The sequence below is a fragment of the Neovison vison genome, chromosome 2 (genome assembly GCF_020171115.1).
Source record: "Neovison vison isolate M4711 chromosome 2, ASM_NN_V1, whole genome shotgun sequence".
Classification (NCBI taxonomy): domain Eukaryota; kingdom Metazoa; phylum Chordata; class Mammalia; order Carnivora; family Mustelidae; genus Neogale; species Neogale vison.
Window position 1 is genome coordinate 72,883,054 of NC_058092.1, and position 20,615 is coordinate 72,903,668.

A 20,615-nucleotide genomic window follows, 5' to 3' on the forward strand; every position below is an offset into this window, starting at 1 on the left:
AGAGAGGTTAAGCACCCTACCCAAATCAATGGGACCTAAAAAAATGGCAGATGGGATTTGAACCAAGTAACCAGAGCCTAAATAACACTTCCAACCTAAATCTCCCAAGAGGAAAGGAATATGACACACTAAGATATCAACACAGCTCATTATTATTTGTATTTAGATAGCCATACCAAGTCAAATATTGCCCTGCAATATTTGGGGGCCCTTAATACTTTGAAAGATATTTTTGATCTTCCTATTCCCCTGTAGAAAATCAACAACTCAGTATTTGGGAAAAACAAAATAAGCTGAATATAGAGAGAAGAAATAGGAAATTGCACAACATATTTTCTTTGAAATAATTCTAGCAATTATGTTAATATTTCTTTTTACCTCAGAAAAAGCTTAGTCATATACATACCACTACTGTTTTTTACCAGTCATCCCCAATTCTCACTTCTTTCCTACTCTTCAGGTTGCACATTCTCATGTATATCATGGCAGAAAGGATTATTTCCTAAGAAAATAAACTAAGGGTATATTTTAGGGTAAGTTATTTTAGGGTAAATTAAAAAGGGTATACCTATAACCAAGTATATCTCACTTCACATATAAAAGTTGAAGAGTGACTTCAGAGTTTCAGAAGTGGGTTACTGCCCTAATATTAGAAAAGGAAGAAGAAAAGAAAAGCTTCAACATTCTATCAGTGACTTTAACTTCGTTCCCCACATGAATTTTGTCCCCATCATTAACTAAAGGGGTTTTGTTTTTGAAGGGTTTTGTGGGCTCCACTTTCATGGATGAGGACAGCATCTTAATCTCTTTCGCTGAAAAAAGTAATTTAAAACAATGACTTTGGGCACAACTTCAAAATGAGATTTTAAAGAGTTTAAGAGCTTCTAGATCCAGATGACATCCAATTATGTCAAAGTAAAACTATGTGTTAGGGGTCTTACCTTATCACCTCGCATACCAGGGGGCCCCATTAATCCAGAAAGGCCTTGATTCCCCTAAGAACAAAACACAAACAGAAGTTTAATGTTATGAAAAGGAAGTGAAAATTAGAATTCCCTTGCTACAGGATTTCATCTTGGACGTCAAAACCTTACTGCATTCATTTCTAATCTTTGCAGTCCACCACAAGTTCCACCTCTTTTCTGAGTCCTTTTGAGACTTTTTCTGAGGCTCCTGGTATTTCTCTTCCCACTGTACTTCCCCGCCTCCATACTCCTGCTCCTTTTTCCCTGATGCTCTTTTCTCTAGGAATGAGAAAAACTCCCCAAATTCCTATAGTTCCAAGGTTTACTGCATTTAAAAAAAAAAAAAAAAAGTTTACCTAAAAATCCTGCAAGCACCTCGTGGTGCAGCAGTGGCTGGCTGCCTCCTAGCAGGACTCCCACTAGGAACTGGGTTACGGGGAGGAAGGGCTGGGCTCACATGACACACCAGAGAAAGGGACACTTCCACTTCCGGCTACACTGGTATTGGCTGCTGCACCTCTGGGGAGTAAATACTGTGAAAATTTTGGGGGAGGACGCATGTTTGGCTCCAGCAGATGCGACTTCACCTATTAGGGCAGTCCATCCTCCTGATCCTGCAGATTTGATGAGGGCCTCTGAGCCCATCTTAGGATAGGAGGGAGAAAGTGTACTCATGTGAGGGGGAAGGAGTGTCCGGCAGGTAGAAGTGACGGTGGGAAATACAGAGGAGGCTGTATAAACTGACAAAGAGAAAACACCACAAAGGAATGGGAAGATAATCTTGAGGCACTTAGCTGCAAGTGGTTTTTCTTTACTTCCCTTCCCCTCCCTCTTTCTGCTGCAACAAATATATTGTGCATTGAAAAAAAAAAAAATGTTGTGAAAGAAAAAAGGGTACTTAGGTAATAATCCTAAATAAACTCCTAAGTGACTGTATTGTGTTTAACGTTTACTGCACTATGTACTTTAATATGTCATCAAATTAAATAATCAGAACAGAAAAGAATGTTTCTGATGATAAACAATCTAATACCTTTCCATTTGTACTATCTTCATTTTAATACTTCTTGACATTTTACTAAGATGGCTTCCATTTGTGATGGGATGACCATTTTATACAGATTTTTTTTTTTTTTAACCTTCATTACTCTGATGGGGGGAAAGAAAGCTGCACTAGGAAAAAGGTTATTGGAGGGCTGTCTCCTTCCACTAGGTCTAATCATGGGTGGATCACTTAGATTTCCTTTTAAAGTTCCTCCACCAGGAAAATGAGCATAATATCTCATATGACTTATAGGAAAGGAAAAACAAAAGGCACCATTTAGTGGTTATTTTTGTGTGCCACTGAGATTCCAAAATGGCATAACACTTAAACATGCTCTATGAGAGACGTTCTTTAATACATGTTCCATGCTGAAGGACTAGACCCTGCGCTTCTTTTGTGTTATCACTGACAATATATTTATTGTAAAAATGGCTAAGTGATTAAAAATAAAACATAACTGTTTCCCAAACCCCTCAACTCTCACCAATATGAAGTTCATATTTTATTTGTATTCATAATGTATGTATATAACTGATATCTTGCCTCCTCAGTTTGAACTTAATCTTTTTTTTTAACTTAATCTTAAATGTAAATGCAATTAAATACAATGTCCAAGAAATGTTTTTAAATTTTACCATTCTAAAAATACATCTCTCAATGTTAAGAGTTGGATTTCACTTAAAGCTCAATGGCAATATATTATTAAATCCTGTATCTTACTACCTTACTCCTATACAACATTAACCACAATTAGTATATGACTAACTCAAAAAGTGAAAAAAGACTGACATACTTCCAAGCCTCAATTCCAATGCTGAATCATCCTATATTTCATACAGATACTGTACACATACCAAATCACCCTATATCTTGTACAGGAAAGCCACAAGTAAAGATAAAACCAAGCATTTGATATAAATGTAAAGACCTAATTTGGGGATTTAAAGAAGTCACCAAAACAGAATAGGCTTTACTTTCTAAATTTAAGTAAGAAATCAAATGTTCTATATTTAGATATTTTAAAAGATGGCATTTTGTTTCTCAGATTGCAGGATATTTTTCCCCACAATAACTAAGGGACAAATGAAAATAACTTTCTAATAAATTTCCATTCTCTTTCTAAATTATTTATATTCAGTGAACTCAGTTCCATCACAGGAATAAAATTCTCAAGATTCTAGATTAAAAATTTTTTGAGGATTTACTTTTTGATGTAATACCTGTAAAGTTCATTAATATGATTTTCTTTTTTTTTAAGTTTACAAGAGTTTCTGTAAGCCAATTAAAAGATCAGATTTCAGGGGCGCCTGGGTGGCTCAGTGGGTTAAAGCCTCTGCCTTCAGCTCAGGTCATGATTTCAGGGTTCTGGGATCGAGTTCCACATCGGGCTCTCTGCTCCCCGGGAGCCTGCTTCCCCCCCTCTCTCTGCCTGCTCCTTTGCTTACTTGTGATCTCTCTCTCTGTCAAATAAATAAATAAAATTTTTTTTTTAAAAAGTCAGATTTCAACCCAGGAACCACCAAAATTACTCAGGGATTCTAAAAGTTTGTGAATGTAAACCATACAAAGAAAAACATCCTATACTTGTATCACACTTGTCCAAATAGAGATTCCCAGATGTATTCCTAAAGACTCTAATTTTATTCAGACTCACTAGAAAACAGTATCCTCCTCTTAACAAAGATTTTGTTGCTAGCTTTATTCAAAATGTTAGTTTCTTTTTACCTAAATGTGAATGTGTATGTTTTACAGCATTACAATAAAGTGAAATGCATACTAGACTAAGTCAAACAAATATATCATTAACTTAACCATTTAGTATCAATGAGTCATTTAAATTCTAAGAATTCTGTTTTCCTAACTGGAAAACAAGATAATAATGAGTGCGTTTCTCAATTACTCAGGACTTGAAAAGATAAAGTACATGGAATAGTCTAAAAAAGGCACAAACGGCATTAGAATTTATGTATTATTGTGTGTATGCCTTTTAATAGCAAATTTTTGAGATTAGGGTCACATACTGCTCTAATGTTTCACCCCACCCATCCCTAAAGGGCAGGTAGCACAATGGTAGGCCACCACAGACACTCAATAAAATAATGTGACTATTTTAATTAACATATTAAGCTGATATAATTTATTTTTCAAATATTTCTTCCTTCATTCAAGTTCTCTACCTTGTCTGTCTGATACCTTCTCTAGTTTTCTATCTCCTCCATCTGATATCAAGTAAAATTTACATTTTAAAAAGGTAAAAATGAATTTTTAGTGCATGAAATATATCACCATGATTTTATTCCTTGGGCAACTAATTACCTTTTCTCCAGGTACAGCTTGACCAGGGGAAAATCCTGGATCTCCTTTGGGGCCCTAGGTAAAATAATTATAAAACACGTTGTGACATATAAATTATACACAGTATAACACACTTCTTCAGTTGAATGCAATATAAAATGATATATATATGGTATTAAAATTATTTTAAATTGAGATGGGCAATTATTTGCTTTTTTATTGTACATTTTTATTAGCCTTAGTTTTAAATCCTGAGAAGATTGTCATGGATGATTTTAAAAATCTAATAATGCTACCATTGAAACATCTTTCCTTAAGGGACCTATATAAAGGCTCCATTAACATCCACTTTTGTGACATATTCAGTTATAACTCCTACTTTATCATTGGAAAACTAGTAACCTTAAGTAAAAAATCTGCTTATAATTCTTAAAATTTTATGATATCATTCCCAGTTTAAATATTTTCCAAAATCTTGCAATGTACAAGCATTAATTTGTAATAAAAAATAAATCAGAAATACCTCTAATTGCCAAAATATATATAAAAATAGATACTTTTCCTACTTTGGAAATCTTATATTTTACATTTCAAGAGAAATATTACATTAGGTTTCAACAAAATTTTTTTGCACAATATTAATCTTTCTTACTCTGCTTACTGGCAAAGGATCTCTTTTTCTATTTCCCATCTCATAATTAAGAGGCCACAATTCAGACTCTCTATAATTCTAATTATGATTTCCTTACCATTCTCAACTAGTAATAATTTCCATTCCTAGAGAGTTCTAAATGCTATTTTCATTCTATGAGAAATAGTCATGTGTTCCTCCACAAATTCAGGGATGCTTTCAAATACCACTCAAACCAAAGAGAAGGAAGACCAAAAGGAAAGTCTTTTTGGTTCTCCATTTTATGAGTCTTCCTATTTCACAAATTAGAAATAAATCTTCACTGGCTAAACAGCCTATACTCTTGAATCAAAGAAAATTTTTAAGGAAAGGCTGTTTTCCAGGTTGACCTCTCCCTTTCCATAGCTATCACAACTTCTATTATTAAGCCTACAATTTTAGGCCATTGATTACAAAATTATGGAAACTGAGAAAGAGTTTTAATGATATCTCAATATTTAAGAACTCAATCCATTCTCCAGAAAAAAAGTTAATATAGTTAGAATTTATAAGAGATATTACAGCTTATCTAGTAAAACACATTTTATAGACAGAGGAGCAATGAAGTTCAGAAATGTTAAATGACTTGATTAAAGTTGCTTAGAAAAGTACTGGCAAACTGGTTCAATTTTTTTTTCTCATATCACAATGTCTATTAAATAAAAATCATACTTATTGGTTTTAATGTATTACAGTCTTTTATTAGAAAACCTGGCCAACTGATTTGAGGCAATATGTACAAAGAATTTTTAAAGAACTTAAGAAATGATAGCCCTTGAAAATTTTAAATGTAATAAAATTCTTACATTTAAACTTTAAATATAATAAAATTTTTACTTATAAATATCACACTAAAAATTCTTATTTTTAGGTTCTTTCCAAATTTCCTATTATCTGTCTACTTTCTCTTATCAACTAATTAAACATTTCATCCTCATTAGAAAAAAATACTCTGAGAGCATGGATAAAAGTAATCAATTGATTAATAAAAATCATATTTAAAGAAAGCTTTCTCTTATTCATAAGGCTTATGTATCTGGGCAACATATTTAAAGAAATACATGCTAAATCTCTTTTATTCCTACACAAATGTACTTGAGTTTATTGACCAACTTGTTCTACAACCAATTCCAGTCTTCATGAAGGGAATGCTCTTAACTTGGCCAGTCGTGCGTTGGGATCCTCCTTAGTATAAAATGCATGAGCAGAGATTATTGAACATGCCAATTTTACCTAATGTCAAGGAAGTAGGGTATATTTCTCTGCATTAAAGAAGACTCCAAAATTTCTTGCTTTCTCCCTCATTTTGTTTTAATTCTATGACTCCCAACACACTTTTAGTCATACTTGATTGGCTTTTCAAATCCCCTTTCAAATCAAAAAATAAATATAATTGACTTTGACTTTCAATACAGACTTCTACATGACTTTGTTAAAGGAATTATATATCCTTTTGAGTGTAAGAGGAAAAGGAAATTGCCTATTCTTTATTACTCAAAGAATTCTCAAAGTCCCACCTAGTCTACTATTCTGCTATATAGTCTATATAGCAGACATGGATGATTTTATAAATAATTTTTCAGCACAGCTCTTTCAGACTATTATTGGGTCTCTGAGGGCCCTCTCTCTAGTGAGGAAAACTTCTTAAGTACTAGACCCATTAGCATGTTAGAACAGATTTATCAGATTAGAGACCATTCAATATAATGGAAAGAACACTGGGACTTAGAGTGAAAACACTGAACAAATAATTTAATCTCTCTGAATTCGAGATTCCTCCTCTTTAAAATGGAAATAAGAATAATAATATATGCCTAGTTTAGCTTGTAAAATATAGGTAAAATTCTCTATAGAGTATACATATGTAAGTATTAAAAATATCAAGACCAGAGACAATCATTAAAATCTATTTTACAATTATTGCCATCTTAGAAAGCAGAGAATACAATATGTGAATGATCATTGATGAAACAGCAAAATTTAAATAAAAAAATTTTGGAATTAAGAATTCAAATATGGATGAGCTAAATTTGGAGAGTCCCATAAAAGAAATACTAAGTGACATGATCTTGAGGTAACATCACTTGAATATTCCTCACCTTAACATTACTAATAACTATATGACCTCCATAATACTTGAAGCATAAAATTTGAAGCATTACATTCTCTAAGCAATACTTCCTATTTTTTTAGCTCACTCTCTAAGCAACCACAACAATTATTTGACCTACTGCAACTGCTAATATGTGATCCCACCATATTTTCAGTGTCTCATCCCCATGTGGCCTAACTTCCAATCCTTAAGCAGCCTAAATACCAAGGTCTGACATTATAATCACTTCCTTGCATACATAAGTGGCACCACTTTTTCTTTCTACCTCTGTCTTACAAGTTTATCTAGAAATTCTTAAATCTAAACTCACCACCTCTTCTGTCCCATCCCCTAGTAGCTAACTGTGACTAAGAGAAAACAATCATGCTGACAAACCTCACTTTAAATTCATGACTTTTTACATTAATGGGTTTTGTTTTCTTTTGTTTTTGATATGTCTAATAATTATCTTAGTCAATTCACTTTTCCATTTTCATAGATAATTATTTCATAACTCTTGCTCTCCACTCTAAGTGGGTGATCTTGTTTTTAACATTCACAACCTGTCTCAACCAAATCCATCACCCACATAAATCTGTTCCAAAAATACTCTGCCTGCATTACCAAACCCACTATTCTCTCTCAATTATTTTCTCTCATAATTGATCCATTATTTTATTTTTTATTTTTATTTTATTGATTTATTTTATTTATTTTTTATTTTATTTATTTATTTTTATTATTTATTTTATTTTTATTTTATTGATACATTATTTTAATTTTTATTTCTTCCCAGGATAATTGATATCAATAAGTAAACACACTGTAATTTCTCCAATCTTAAAAAACAACTTTCTTTGAGCTACATCTCTTTTCTCTGCTCCATTACACTATTTTGAGAGCAAAACTCCTGTACTAATGAGGAGACTTCTTCCATTCTCTCTTGGACCTAACCCACTCAGGCTATTGTCCTTACCTACCTCATTGTCATTCTTTCTCAGTCTCCTTTGCTAGTTCCTCTTCTTCATCCTAATATACTAAACTCTGGGATACTCAAAGATTTGGTCCTTGGAAAATTCTCTGTCCATATGTATCCATAGGTCAAAATACATAAAAGAATTATTTGAATGCATAGGAGAACAATCAAAAAGCAGGACACGCTGGAGGGGATTCAAGAAAAGAACCACACTTGGTATAATACACATTCATACAACTTTTCTTCGTCTTCTTCTTTTTCTTCTTCTGGAGATTTTATTTATTTACTTATTTGAGAGAGAGAGAATGAGAACAAGTGAGCATGAGAAGGGGAAGGTCAGATGGAGAAGGAGATCCCTTGCTGAGGAGGGAGCCTGATGTGGGACCTGATCCTGGGACTCCAGGATCCCAGGACTCCAGGATCATGACCTGAGCTGAAGGCAGTCACTCAGTCAACTGAGCTACCCTACAACTTTTCTTCTAAGGACCCTCCACAGTCTGCATGGAATGACTAGAATTCAAGCAAAAAACCGTAGATGTTTTGGCTAATGGTGTCAAAGGACAGAGTGTGAGACTACCTGAATAACTGTAAGTTGAGATGGGAAATCCTAGAGAGAAAAGAAAAGAACAGATGAAAAGAAATGAAAAAAGAAAGAGGATAGCTTCCCCCCAAAATCTAGATAAAGACTCTCTTCAATTCTTGGCTGATCCTAAACGTGGTTGCATGGGATGGATTCCAGAGTTCACCAAAAAGCAACAACCAGAAGGCTAAAATAATTGAATATAAATTTTAGCTGCTGGCTGCAGGGGAAATAATTTGGGATTTGAGTCACATCACTTTAAGGGACATGGTAAATGCCTTGGTAATCACCTTTCCATTGAAATTCAGGAAGGGCTATACTTTAGAAGCAAGCATTATATGCTTGGACTAACACTAACACTATAAGCAAAACTGAAAAAAATCTGTCCCTTAAAAAAGTTGCCAAAACCCATACAAGTTTAAGACGATGAGCCAGTTATTTGTTATTTAATTAATAACTTAAATAATTGTTATAAATAATTGTTTATAATAATTTATAAACATTTATAATAGTTTAAGCAATTATTATAAATAATTATTTATAATAATTGTTTAAAGTATTAACTAAATAATTTAAGTTATGTAATTGTAGAACAAAAAAAAAATCAGCCATTATCAAAGGATTTCAGAGAAAACTAACAGAATCTAAAGTTCTTCCACATATTAAACATAATACGCAGTACATAATCAAATGTTTCTAAGCATACAAAAAAAAGCAAGATCTGACCTGCATTAAAGAGAAAAGTGGTCAATACAAACAGACCTCAAAAGGATCCATATATTGGAATTAACAGCAGAGGATTTTAAATTGACTATAATAAATATATTTAAAGATGTAAGATCATCATAATTAGTGAAACAGAAATATCAGCAGACAAGTGAAAACTATAATAAAAAAGAAGAATCCTAGAACTGATAATATACTATCTGAAATGAAAAATTTTCTGGATGAGATTAACAATATATTATAGAAGGCAGAAATTAAGTTTAGTAAACTTAAGTAGAGATCCATAGAAATTAACTAATCGAAGTAAAGAAGAAAAAAATGAAAAAATAAAGTTCTAGTGACCTGTGAGACAACATGAAGTAGTCTAACATACATGGAGTCCCAGAAGGAAAAGAGAGAAAGAATGGGACAGAAAGATTACTTGAAAGAGTAATAGCCAAAAATATCCCAGATTCATTACAGAAAGACCAAAAACTTACAGATCCAAGACATTCAGTGAATTCCAAACAAGAGATATCTAAGGGAAACTACCCCTATGTATATTGTCATCAAACTGCTAAAAGCCAGACAAAGAGAAATGCCTCAAGAGCAGCCTATGAGTAATGACACATTACACAAAAGGGAATAACAAGTGACTAATGATTAACTTTTTATCAGAAACAGTGCAGATTAGAAGACAAGAACCACAAGTATCTTTATTTTTTTTTTAAGATTTTATTTATTTGACAGAGAGAGATCACAAGTAGGCAGAGAGGCAGGCAGAGAGAGAGAGGAGGAAGCAGGCTCCCTGCCAAGCAGAGAGCCCAACATGAAATTCGATCCCAGGACCCCGAGATCATGACCTGAGCTGAAAGCAGAAGCTCAACCCACTCAGTCACCTAGGTGCCCCACAAGTATCTTTAAGAACTGGAACAAAGATACTCTCAACCAAGATTTCTATATTCTATAAAAATATACTTCAAAGAACATAGATAAAACAAATTTCAGGTAAATAAAAACCAAGATAATTCAACACCAGTACGATTTTTCCCCAAGAAATATTGAAGGAAATTCTTTTAGCTAAAGGGAAATGATACCAACTAGAAATTAGATCCATAGGAAGAAATGAAAAGCCCTGGAAATGAAAATAAATGAAGAAATATTAAATGATTCCCCTGTTTGTTTCTTCTCTTAATTTCTTTAAAGACTGATCACTTAATACAAAAATTACTACATTGCACTTTAGGGTTTATAATGATATAGATGTAAAATAAATGACAATAAAACACAAAGGATTATATAAATATAATCATAGGGTCATAAGGGTCTTATATTTTAAATGAACTGTTACCATATTAACTCTAGTAAACTAGAATGCGTTAAGGATGGATATTGTAATTTCTAAAGCAACTATTAATATCAATCAGTTAGAGATACAGCTGAAATGTCAATAGAGAAATTATATGGAATACTATGGAATATTTTATTAACCCAAAAGAAGGCAAAAAAGGAGGAATGAAGACCATAAAATATCTGAGATAAATGGAAAAGAAATGACAATGTAGGTGAGACCAAATCATATCAATAATTACACAAATATAAATGGACTTAACATTCCAATTAAAATCAGAGATTATCAGACCAGATAAACAAGCAAGATCTAATATGTATTATCTATAAGAAATACATTTTAAATATAGAAAGGTAAAGGAAAAGAAAAATATATACCAGTCAAACAATAATCATAAAAAAGCTGGTGTAAAGGAGTACCTCCAGAGATAAGGAGAGACACTTGATAATGATAGAAAGGATCAGTCTCATAAAAAGACACAACGATCCTTAAACATATATGCACAACACAGAGCTGTGAAGTAAATGAACCTAACACTGACTTAATATTTCCTAAACACTAAACATACAAACAGACAAATACAAATAATAGTTGGCTGTTTTAACACACCTCTCTCAGTAATTAATGGAATAAGTATATTTAAAAAAAAAAAAAAACAGGGGCGCTTGGGTGGCTCAGTGGGTTAAAGCCTCTGCCTTCGGCTCAGGTCATGATCCCAGGGTTCTGGGATCGAGCCCCACGTCGGGCTCTCTGCTCCGCAGGGAACCTGCTTTCTCCCCTCTCTCTCTGCCTGCCTCTCTTCCTACTTGTGATTTCTCTCTGTCAAATAAATTTAAAAAATCAAAAAAAAAAAAAAAAAAAACAACCAGTAAGGATAGAGAAAATCTGACCATCATCAACCACCTTTGTCTAATTGGTATTTATTGGACACTATAACCAAAAACTACAAAATACACAATATTTTAACTTTGCAGCAAGGGAGAGAGTCGCATGATATAATCAAAGTGCTAAAAAAAAAAAAAAAAAAAAAATCTGCAGCCAACAATACTCCATCCAGCACAGACATCATTCAGAATAGAAGGAGATATAAAGAGCTTCATAGATGAAGAAGACCTAAAGGAGTTCATGACCACTAAACCAGCCCTACAAGAAATGTTGAAGGGGATTCTTTTGGTGGAAAGTAAAGACCATAAATAAGAGTATGAAAATAAGTACATCTGTAAAAATCAGTCAAGGGATTAAAAAAATAAAAAGATGTGATGTATGACACCATATATCTAAAATGTGGTGGGGAGAGGAGTAAAGAACGAGTTCAAACAAAAGTGACCATCAACTTAATATAGACTGCTATAACAAAAACCTAATGATAACCACAAATCAAAAACCAGTAATAGATATGCAAAGAATAAGGTGAAAGGAAACCAAATATATCACGAAAGAAAATGAGCAAACCATGAAAGAGGGCAAGATAAGAAAGGACCAAAGAAAAATCACAAAAACAACCACTAAAAAGGTAACAAAACAGCAGTATTTGATACATTTGATACAAATCTATCAATAACTACTGGGAATGAACTAAATGCTCCAACCAAAGGACACAGCAGAGTAACCGAGTGGATAAAAAAAGACCATCTGTGTACTATCTACAGGAGACTCGTCAGCCCTAAAGACACCAACAAACTGAAAGTGAGAGGATGATAGTCTATTTATCATGCAAATGCCTGTGATAAAAAGAAGCTGAGGGCGCCTGGGTGGCTCAGTTGGTTGGACGACTGCTTTCAGCTCAGGTCATGATCCTGGAGTCCCGGGATCATTGTAACAAGAGACAAAGGACACTAATCACAAAGGAATCAATCCAACAAGAAGATATAACAATTGTAAATATTTATACACCCAACATGGGAGCACCCAAATACGTAAAAAACAGTTAACAATAACATGAAGAAACTAATCAATAGTAATACAATAATAGTAGGGCACTGTAACACTTACATCAATGGACAGATCATCCAAAGATAAAATCAACAAGGAAAGAGTAACTTTGAATGACACACAAGATCACATGGATTTAACAGATATATCCAGACTATTCCACCCTAAAATGGCAGAACACACATTCTTTTCAAGTGCACAAGGAACACTTTCCAGAATAGATCACATACTAGATCACAAAAGAAGTCTCAACAAATTCAGAAAGATCAGTCATACATACTTTCTGAATACAATGTTATGAAACCAGAAATCACTGTAAGAAAAAAATGGAAAGAGCACAAATACATGGAGATTAAATAACATGCTACTAAACAATTAATAGGTTAACCAAGGAATTAAAGGAAAAAATAAACTTACATGGAAGTAAATGAAAATGGAAAACATACAGGTCAAAAATATTTGAGATGTAGCAAAAGTGGTTCTAAGAGGAAAGTTTATAGCAATATAGACCTACCTCAAGAAGCAAGGAAAATCTCAATTAACAAGCTAAACTTATACCTCACAGCCTTAGGAGAAAAAAAAAATCCAAAACCAGCAAAAGGAAGGAAATAAATATTAGAGCAAATATAAATGATATAGAAACTAAAAATAATAATAACATTATTATTATTATTATTGTTATATTTATAATAGGATATATTATAAATAAAACCAGGAGCTTGTTCTTTGAAAAGATCAACAAAACTGATAAACCTCTAGCCAGACTGGAAGGAAGGAAGGGGTCAAAATCACAAATGAGAGAGAAATAACAGCCAACATTGATGTGGGAAACAGAGACAGAAGAAAATCATTGAAATTCCTTACCTACTGACAAGCTCTTGAAACAGAGTGGCTCTCCCCTGGGGACTCAACTGCCCTCACCTTGAGGTTTTGCTAAGGACAATCCTAGCCTGACCAACCCCCTACTCCAACAGGTCCAACCAGGATCCTGTAAGTCTACTTTAACAATTCCTTTAGGGGGACGCCTGGGTGGCTCAGTTGGTTGGATGACTGTTTTCAGCTCAGGTCATGATCCTGGAGTCCCAGGATCAAGTCCCGCATCGGGCTCCCAGCTCCATGGGGAGTCTGCTTCTCCCTCTGACCTTCTCCTCGCTCATGCTCTCTCTCACTGCCTCTCTCTCAAATAAATAAATTTAAAAAATTAAAAAAAAACAAAAAACAAAAAACAATACCTTTAGGAAACTTTATCTCTAACCGGCCAAGATAGTGTTGACAATCATTCCCAAGCATATGGCCCACTGATATACATCTAAAGGGTCTCAGGAAAAGGTTTTATTAATGGTAATGAATAACCTTTTCCCCAGACAACAGTTAGCCCCTCAAGGTCCTAGAAACCTTGCTTCCAAAATTCCATAGAGACTTATATCTTCCATAATCCCCTTTGTCCTCACCCACCCCTACCACTGAGTCCACCCCTACTCTGCCTTTAAAAACTCTGACTGTAATCTGGTTCTGGGTCCAAGTCCCTACACTGCTGTGTCAGGTATACTTGGGCCCAAGCTTGAGCTTGTTAAATAAACCCTCTTGTGATTGCATCGGTGTTGGCTCCTTGGTGATCTCTTGGATGTGAAAACTTGGGCATAACAAACATCACAAAATACAAACAATTGTAAGAGAATATTATAAAAAATTATAGGTCGACGATTGGACAACCTAAAAGAAATGGATAAGTTCCTGGGAACATATAACCAACCAAAACTTCCCAAAGCAGAAATAGAAAATTTGAACAGACCGATTACCAGTAATGAAATTGAATCAGTAATCAAAAAAATCCCACAAACAGAAGTCCAGGACAGATGGTTTCACAGGTGACTTCTACCAAGCACTTAAAGAAGAATTAATATCTATCATTCTCAAACTATTCCAAAAAATAGAAGGGTAAAAGAAACTTCCAAATTCATTCTATGAGCCAACATTGCTCTGATACCAAAACTAGGTAAAAATACCACCAAAAGAGAGAGGGAGAGAGAACTACATGCCAGTATCTCTGATGAACATAGATGCAAAAATCCTCAACAAAATATTTACAAATAAAATCCAACAATACATTTAAAAAATTACCACAATGAAGTGGGATTTATCCCCAAGATGCAAACCAACCAACCAATCAACATGACGTATCACATAAACAAGAGAAAGAAGAGGATATGATCATTTCAATAGATGAGAAAAAGCATTTGATAAAACATAACATCCTTTCATGATAAAAGCTCTCAAAAAAGTAGGTTGTGAAGGAACATACCTTAACATAATAAAGGTATGTATGAAAAACCCACAGCAAACATCATACTCAATGGGGACTGAGAGCTTTTCCCCTAAGATCAGGAACAAGATAAGGACGTCTGCTCTCTTCACTTTTATTCAAGATAGTATTGGAAGTCTTAGCCAGAGTGAACAAACAATAAAAATAAAGAAAAGATATCAATTGGTAAGGAAGAAGTAAAACTTCCACTATTTATAGATGACAGGATGCTTTGCATAGAAACTCTGAAGACTCCACCAAAAAAACTACTAGAACCAACAGTTCAGTAAAGTTACTGGACACAAAACTGATGCACAGAAGTATGTTGCATTTCTATACACTAATACTGAAGCAGCAGAAAGAGAAATTAAGGAATCAGTCCAATTTACAATTGCGACAATAATAATAAAATACTTAGGAATAAACTTAACCAAAGAAGTGAAAGACCTATAATCTGAAAACTACAAAACATGATGAAAGAAACTGAAGATGACACAAACAAATGGAAAGACATTCCATGCTCATGGATTGGAAGAACAAATATTGTTAAAAATGTTTATATTACCCAAAGCAATCTACAGATTTAATGCAATCACTATCAAAACACCAACAGTATTTTTCTCGGAACTAAAACAAACAATCCTAAAATTTGTATGAAAACACAAAAGACCCTGAATAACCAAAGCAATCTTGAAAAAGAAAAACAAAGCTAGAGTTACCACAATTCCAGACCTCAAGTTATATTACAAATCTGTAGTAATCAAAATAGTATGGTACTGACACAAAAATAGACAGATGGATCAATGGAACCGAAAAATTCCAGAAATAAACTCAGAATTATATGGTCAAATGATCTTCAACAAATCAGAAAAGAATATCCAGCGGGAAAAAGATAGTCTCTTCATCAAATGGTGCTGGGAAAACTGAACAGCTACGTGCAAAAGAATGAAACTAGACCACTTTCTTACACTATACACAAAAATAAGTTCATAATGGATTAAAGAGCTAGATATGAGTCCTGAAATGAGAAAAATCCTAGAAAAGAGCACATGCAATCATTTCTCTGACATCGACCACAGCAGTATTTTTCTAGATATATTTCCCAAGGCAAGGAAAGCAAAAGCAAAAATACACTATTGAGGCTACCTCAAAAGAAAAAACTTCTGTACAGCAAAGAAAACAATTAGCAAAACTAACCAACAACATATTGAATGTGAGAAGATATTTACAAATGACATAACTGAACAAGGGTTAGTATCCAAAATATATAAAGAACTTAAAAACTCAACACTCAGGAACCAAATCATCCAACTAAAAAATGGGCAGAAGACACAGACAGACATTTCTCCAAAGAAGACATACAGATGGCTGACAGACACATGAAAAGATGTTCATCATCACTGATGATCAGGAAAACAAAAATCAAAACTATAATTACCTCTGGCCTGTCAAAACAGCTAAAATTGAAAACACAAGAAATTAAGTGTTAGTGAGGATGTGGAGAAAAAAGAACTCTCGTGCAAGTTGGTGGGACTAGAAACTGGTTGGGAAGGCAAACTGGTGCAGCCGTTCTAGAAAACCATATGGAGGCTCATCAATAAGTTAAAAATAAAACTACTCTATGATCCAGTAATTGCATTATGATGTGTTTACACCCAAAATACATAAACAGTAATTCAAAAAGATACAGGTACCCTGGTGTTTATTGCAGCATTATTTACAAAAGTCAAATTATGGAAGCAGCCCAAGTCCACTGATTGATGAACAGACAAAGATGTGGAGTATGGGGATATATGTGTGGATGTATATATACTATTTGTAATGGAATATTATTCAGTCATAAAAAAGAATGAAATCTTGCCACTTGCGACAATATGGATGAAGGTAGAATACAATGCTAAGCGAAATAAGTCAGTCCAAGAAAGACAAATATCATATGACCCCACTCATGTGCAATTTAAGAATCAAAAAAAAAAAAAAAAAAGAGCAACAGAAAAGAAGAAAAAGAAAAGAAAAGAAAAAACAAAAATCAGAATCTCAACTATAGAGAACAAACTGGTGGTTACTGGTGGGAGGTGGGTAGGGGGAATGGATAAAATAGGTGATGGGGATTAAAGAGTACACTTCTCATGATGAGCACTGAGTAATATATAAAACTGTTGAACCATTATATTGTACGCTGAAATTAACAACACTGTTTGTTAAGTATACTGCCCCTTGTCCTTGCCTGCCTTTCTAATGACAATCCTTCATTAATGTCAGCAAAAAAGATCATCAGCAAGTTGATATTAACCTAACAGGCAGACAGATATATGACCAAAGTCCTGATTGGCATGACTCAGCACACCTTGATTGCTTAAGATAGTTCTGCAAAAGAGCTCATAAAACCGCCTAAACTTAGAAACTCTGAGGGCAACCCTCTGAGGTCTCCTCCTTCTCTGGGAGCTTTGTACTACTGCTCAATAAACTTCTCTTTGCTGCTCATCAGTCTTAGTCTGGTCTACCTCTTCATTCTTTGAAGTGAGATGACCAAGAACCACGAGCACTAAAGGCAGAGAAATCCTGCCAACACAAGGGCCTATGTCATCCGGCTCTGGCTATCTCTCCGACCTATCTTCTAGGATTTATCTCCATCAGCTTATCCTCAAAGACTGTCAAGCAGCCGCCTGCCCCAAGGCATTTGGATTGACTGGGTTATTTTTGCTGTTCTTCAACCCTTTCCTCATCAGGATTGCAAAAATGGTAATTTTAAATTCTAACATGCTTTCCTCATTTCCTAGCTTTTTCTATAGAGAGAAAATATCCTTCATCAGCTATTTGGTTGTCCTGAGTTTAAGTTCTATTTAAAAAAAAAGCAAAATAATTTTATAAGAAAACTTTTTTCCTTCCCCTTATTTTTCTTCCATTTATCATTTTTCAAAATAATGATATTGTAGTATAATAAAAATATATATTTTGTCTTTGTTCTGGCTTCTGGCACGGAGCTCCTAAAACGCTTGGAATTTCCTGAGTTCCACAAGTGTCTTTTGTTATTCATAACAATCCCCTCTGGCCACATCTGAGTTTATGCTAATAAGGTGACTCAGTGTGGTATCCATAGATAGCTTCAGGATGCGGGCTAGTCACCAGAAAGGCAAACAAGTGGCTAGAGGGTGGGAATTTAGGCAGAGTGGGGGGAGGGGAGGATGAGAGATTGAAATACACAAACTTCTGAACAAAGCGATTCCAAGAGCTTCCAGGTTGGTGAACACATTAATATGCCCGGAAGGTGGCACACCTGGAAAGGGCGCTGAAGTTCTAAGCGCTCACCTTCCATATCCTGCCCTATATGCTCTTTTCCACATAGCTATTCCTGAGTTGTATTCTTTATAATAGACTGAGAAATCTGTTTTCCCGAGTTTGTGAGCTGTTCTTGTGCAGTATTAAGCCTGGGGGAGTGGGGGGCTGTGAGAACCCCTGAATTTGTAGTCAGTCAGACAGAAACATGAGCAGCCTGGACAACTCCTCTGTGGCTGTTGTCTCAATATAGGCAGTGGAGTCTGACACTAACTCAATGTTGAATACCCAGTTGGTGTGAGAGGATTTGATCATTTCAGAGATGTAATTCCTTAGCATCCTCTAAAGGTGACCAGAGAAGATTTGTCTGTTTGTATTGAGCATCATGATAACTCAATGGATTTAGACATATTTGATGGGATTCAATCAGCTGCAGTTATTATCCTTAATGAAGTCCATATCACATCACTCTTTGGCTAGAAGTCTTTCAGATCAGCTCCAGAATCCTTCTGACGTGACCGTAATAATCTTTGGTACCCAGAAAGTAGCACTTTCAGTAGAGTTAAGTCATATTTTAACTGAAATCACAGGCATAGAATCAAAAGAAAGGATCATATTCTTTTGTCTGGTCCTTTATAAGATGGTCCCTTTGTTGATCAAAATAACAGAAGCACCTCAGTCTTCAACATTTTAACATACACTTTAACACTTTCAAAATGCTGGACTGAACATTTTTCATAGCAATTTGATTCAGCAAAATTTCTTAGAATGGGTCAACATCTATGCTCAATATATTTATTTATTCACATGTAAAGAAAATGGGACTTTTAGTTTAGAAGACATGGGGATACTGGGTCAAAATCTGGAATAGAAATAGCACTAAGATTATTCTTTGGGATTCAATATTAACTATTATTAATAACATTTAACTTAATATTACTAATGAGACCTTGTTATTACAGTTTATTAAGGTTAGATGATTCATATAACTGAATTAAACTTGGATTTTTTTGTTTTACTGGCAAACTTTTTTTTAAATCTAATTTAATTTTAAAACGCTTTTTGAGTATAGTTGACAGACAATGTTACATTAGTTTCAGATGTGCAGTATAATGATTCAACATCTTTTTACATCATGCCACACTTATCACAAGTGTAACTACCATCTGTCACCATACAATGTTATTACACCATCACTGACTATATTCCTTATGCTATGCCTTTTGTTCACATGACCTATTCATTCCATTACAGGAAGCCTGTATCTCCGGTTCCCCTGCACCGATTTTGCCCATTCCTCCTCCCCTTGGCAACCATCAGTTTGTTCTCTGTATTTACTTGTCTGATTCTGCTTTTTGTTTATTCATTTGTTTTTTGCTTTTTATTTCTTTTAGGCTCCACATGTGGGTGAAATCATATGATATTTGTCTTTCTCAATAACTGGATTAAATTTGAAGGAACTATTGGACTTGACTAAAGTAATATAAATTGTGAATGTTTATGGCAAGGTTTTAAGTTTCCTTTAAGAAGTGTTTTTGGGAGGGGTGCCTGGTGGCTCAGTGGTTTAAGCCTCTGGCTTCAGCTCAGGTCATGGTCTCGGGGTCCTGAGATCAGGCTCCATATTGGGCTCCCTGCTCAGCGGGGGGCCTGCTTTCCCCCTCTCTCTCTGCCTGCCTCCCTGCCTGCTTGTGATCTCTCTCTCTCTCTCTCTGTCAAATAAATAAATAAAATCTTTAAAAAAAAAAAAAAAGAAGAAGAAGAAGTGTTTTTGGGAAAGGAACTATCTTGACTACAAATAGATTGCCTGGCCTAGAATTATAAGTATATGGTAGGCTAAAGATATAGACTCTGCATTCATTACTCAGGTTTAAAGATCTGCTGCATAACTAATCATGTGCTTAATTAATAGTAATAAAAATATTCATCACCCTGTGAATAAAGTTCATTAAATAGATAAATATGATAAACTGTGAACCCAGATGGCATTTTGCCAGCAAGAAAAAAAAAGCTATTCTCTCTGGTATATAAGAAATGGAATTAAACTTTCTTATCTTTCTCCTTCTTCTTCTTCTTTTGTAACAAATTATTTATGCAAAAACACTCTTTACCAAATTATTTGAAGGGAGAGAATATGAAACTTAGTCAATCTCAAAACAGCCTATACCCAAAGTTTTTATAAAATCCCTAGTGTACTTGCTTTTATTTTTTTATTCCTTTATTTTAGTCAAGTGTATTTTATACACAGTGAAATGCTCTGTGTTAACCGTTTGATGAGTTTTGACAAATGAATATACCATACATCATACTCTTATCAATATATAAAATATTGACATCACCCTAGTAAGTTTCTAAAGGCCCCTTCTCTGTCAGCCTCCATGCCCACAAGAAAATACTATTGTGATCTTTTCCACTATAGGTTTGTTTTC

The 20,615-nt window shown here is 34.3% G+C and overlaps 1 protein-coding gene across 5 annotated transcripts in view; it reads right to left on the reverse strand.

Annotated features, from left to right (window-relative positions):
- The window catches only part of COL24A1 (collagen type XXIV alpha 1 chain), a 395,660-nt gene that overhangs the window by 324,196 nt on the left and 50,849 nt on the right, over positions 1-20,615 (reverse strand). For all 5 annotated transcript variants that reach the window (XR_006383188.1, XM_044238615.1, XM_044238616.1 and 2 more), the window contains 2 exons: positions 4,327-4,380; positions 942-995 (listed from right to left, as the gene is read on the reverse strand). Coding sequence is in view for 4 of the 5 variants with exons in the window: in XM_044238615.1 (XP_044094550.1) it covers positions 942-995; positions 4,327-4,380 (108 nt within the window). In the remaining variant the exon portion in view is untranslated. The remainder of the gene's footprint in view (positions 1-941; positions 996-4,326; positions 4,381-20,615) is intronic.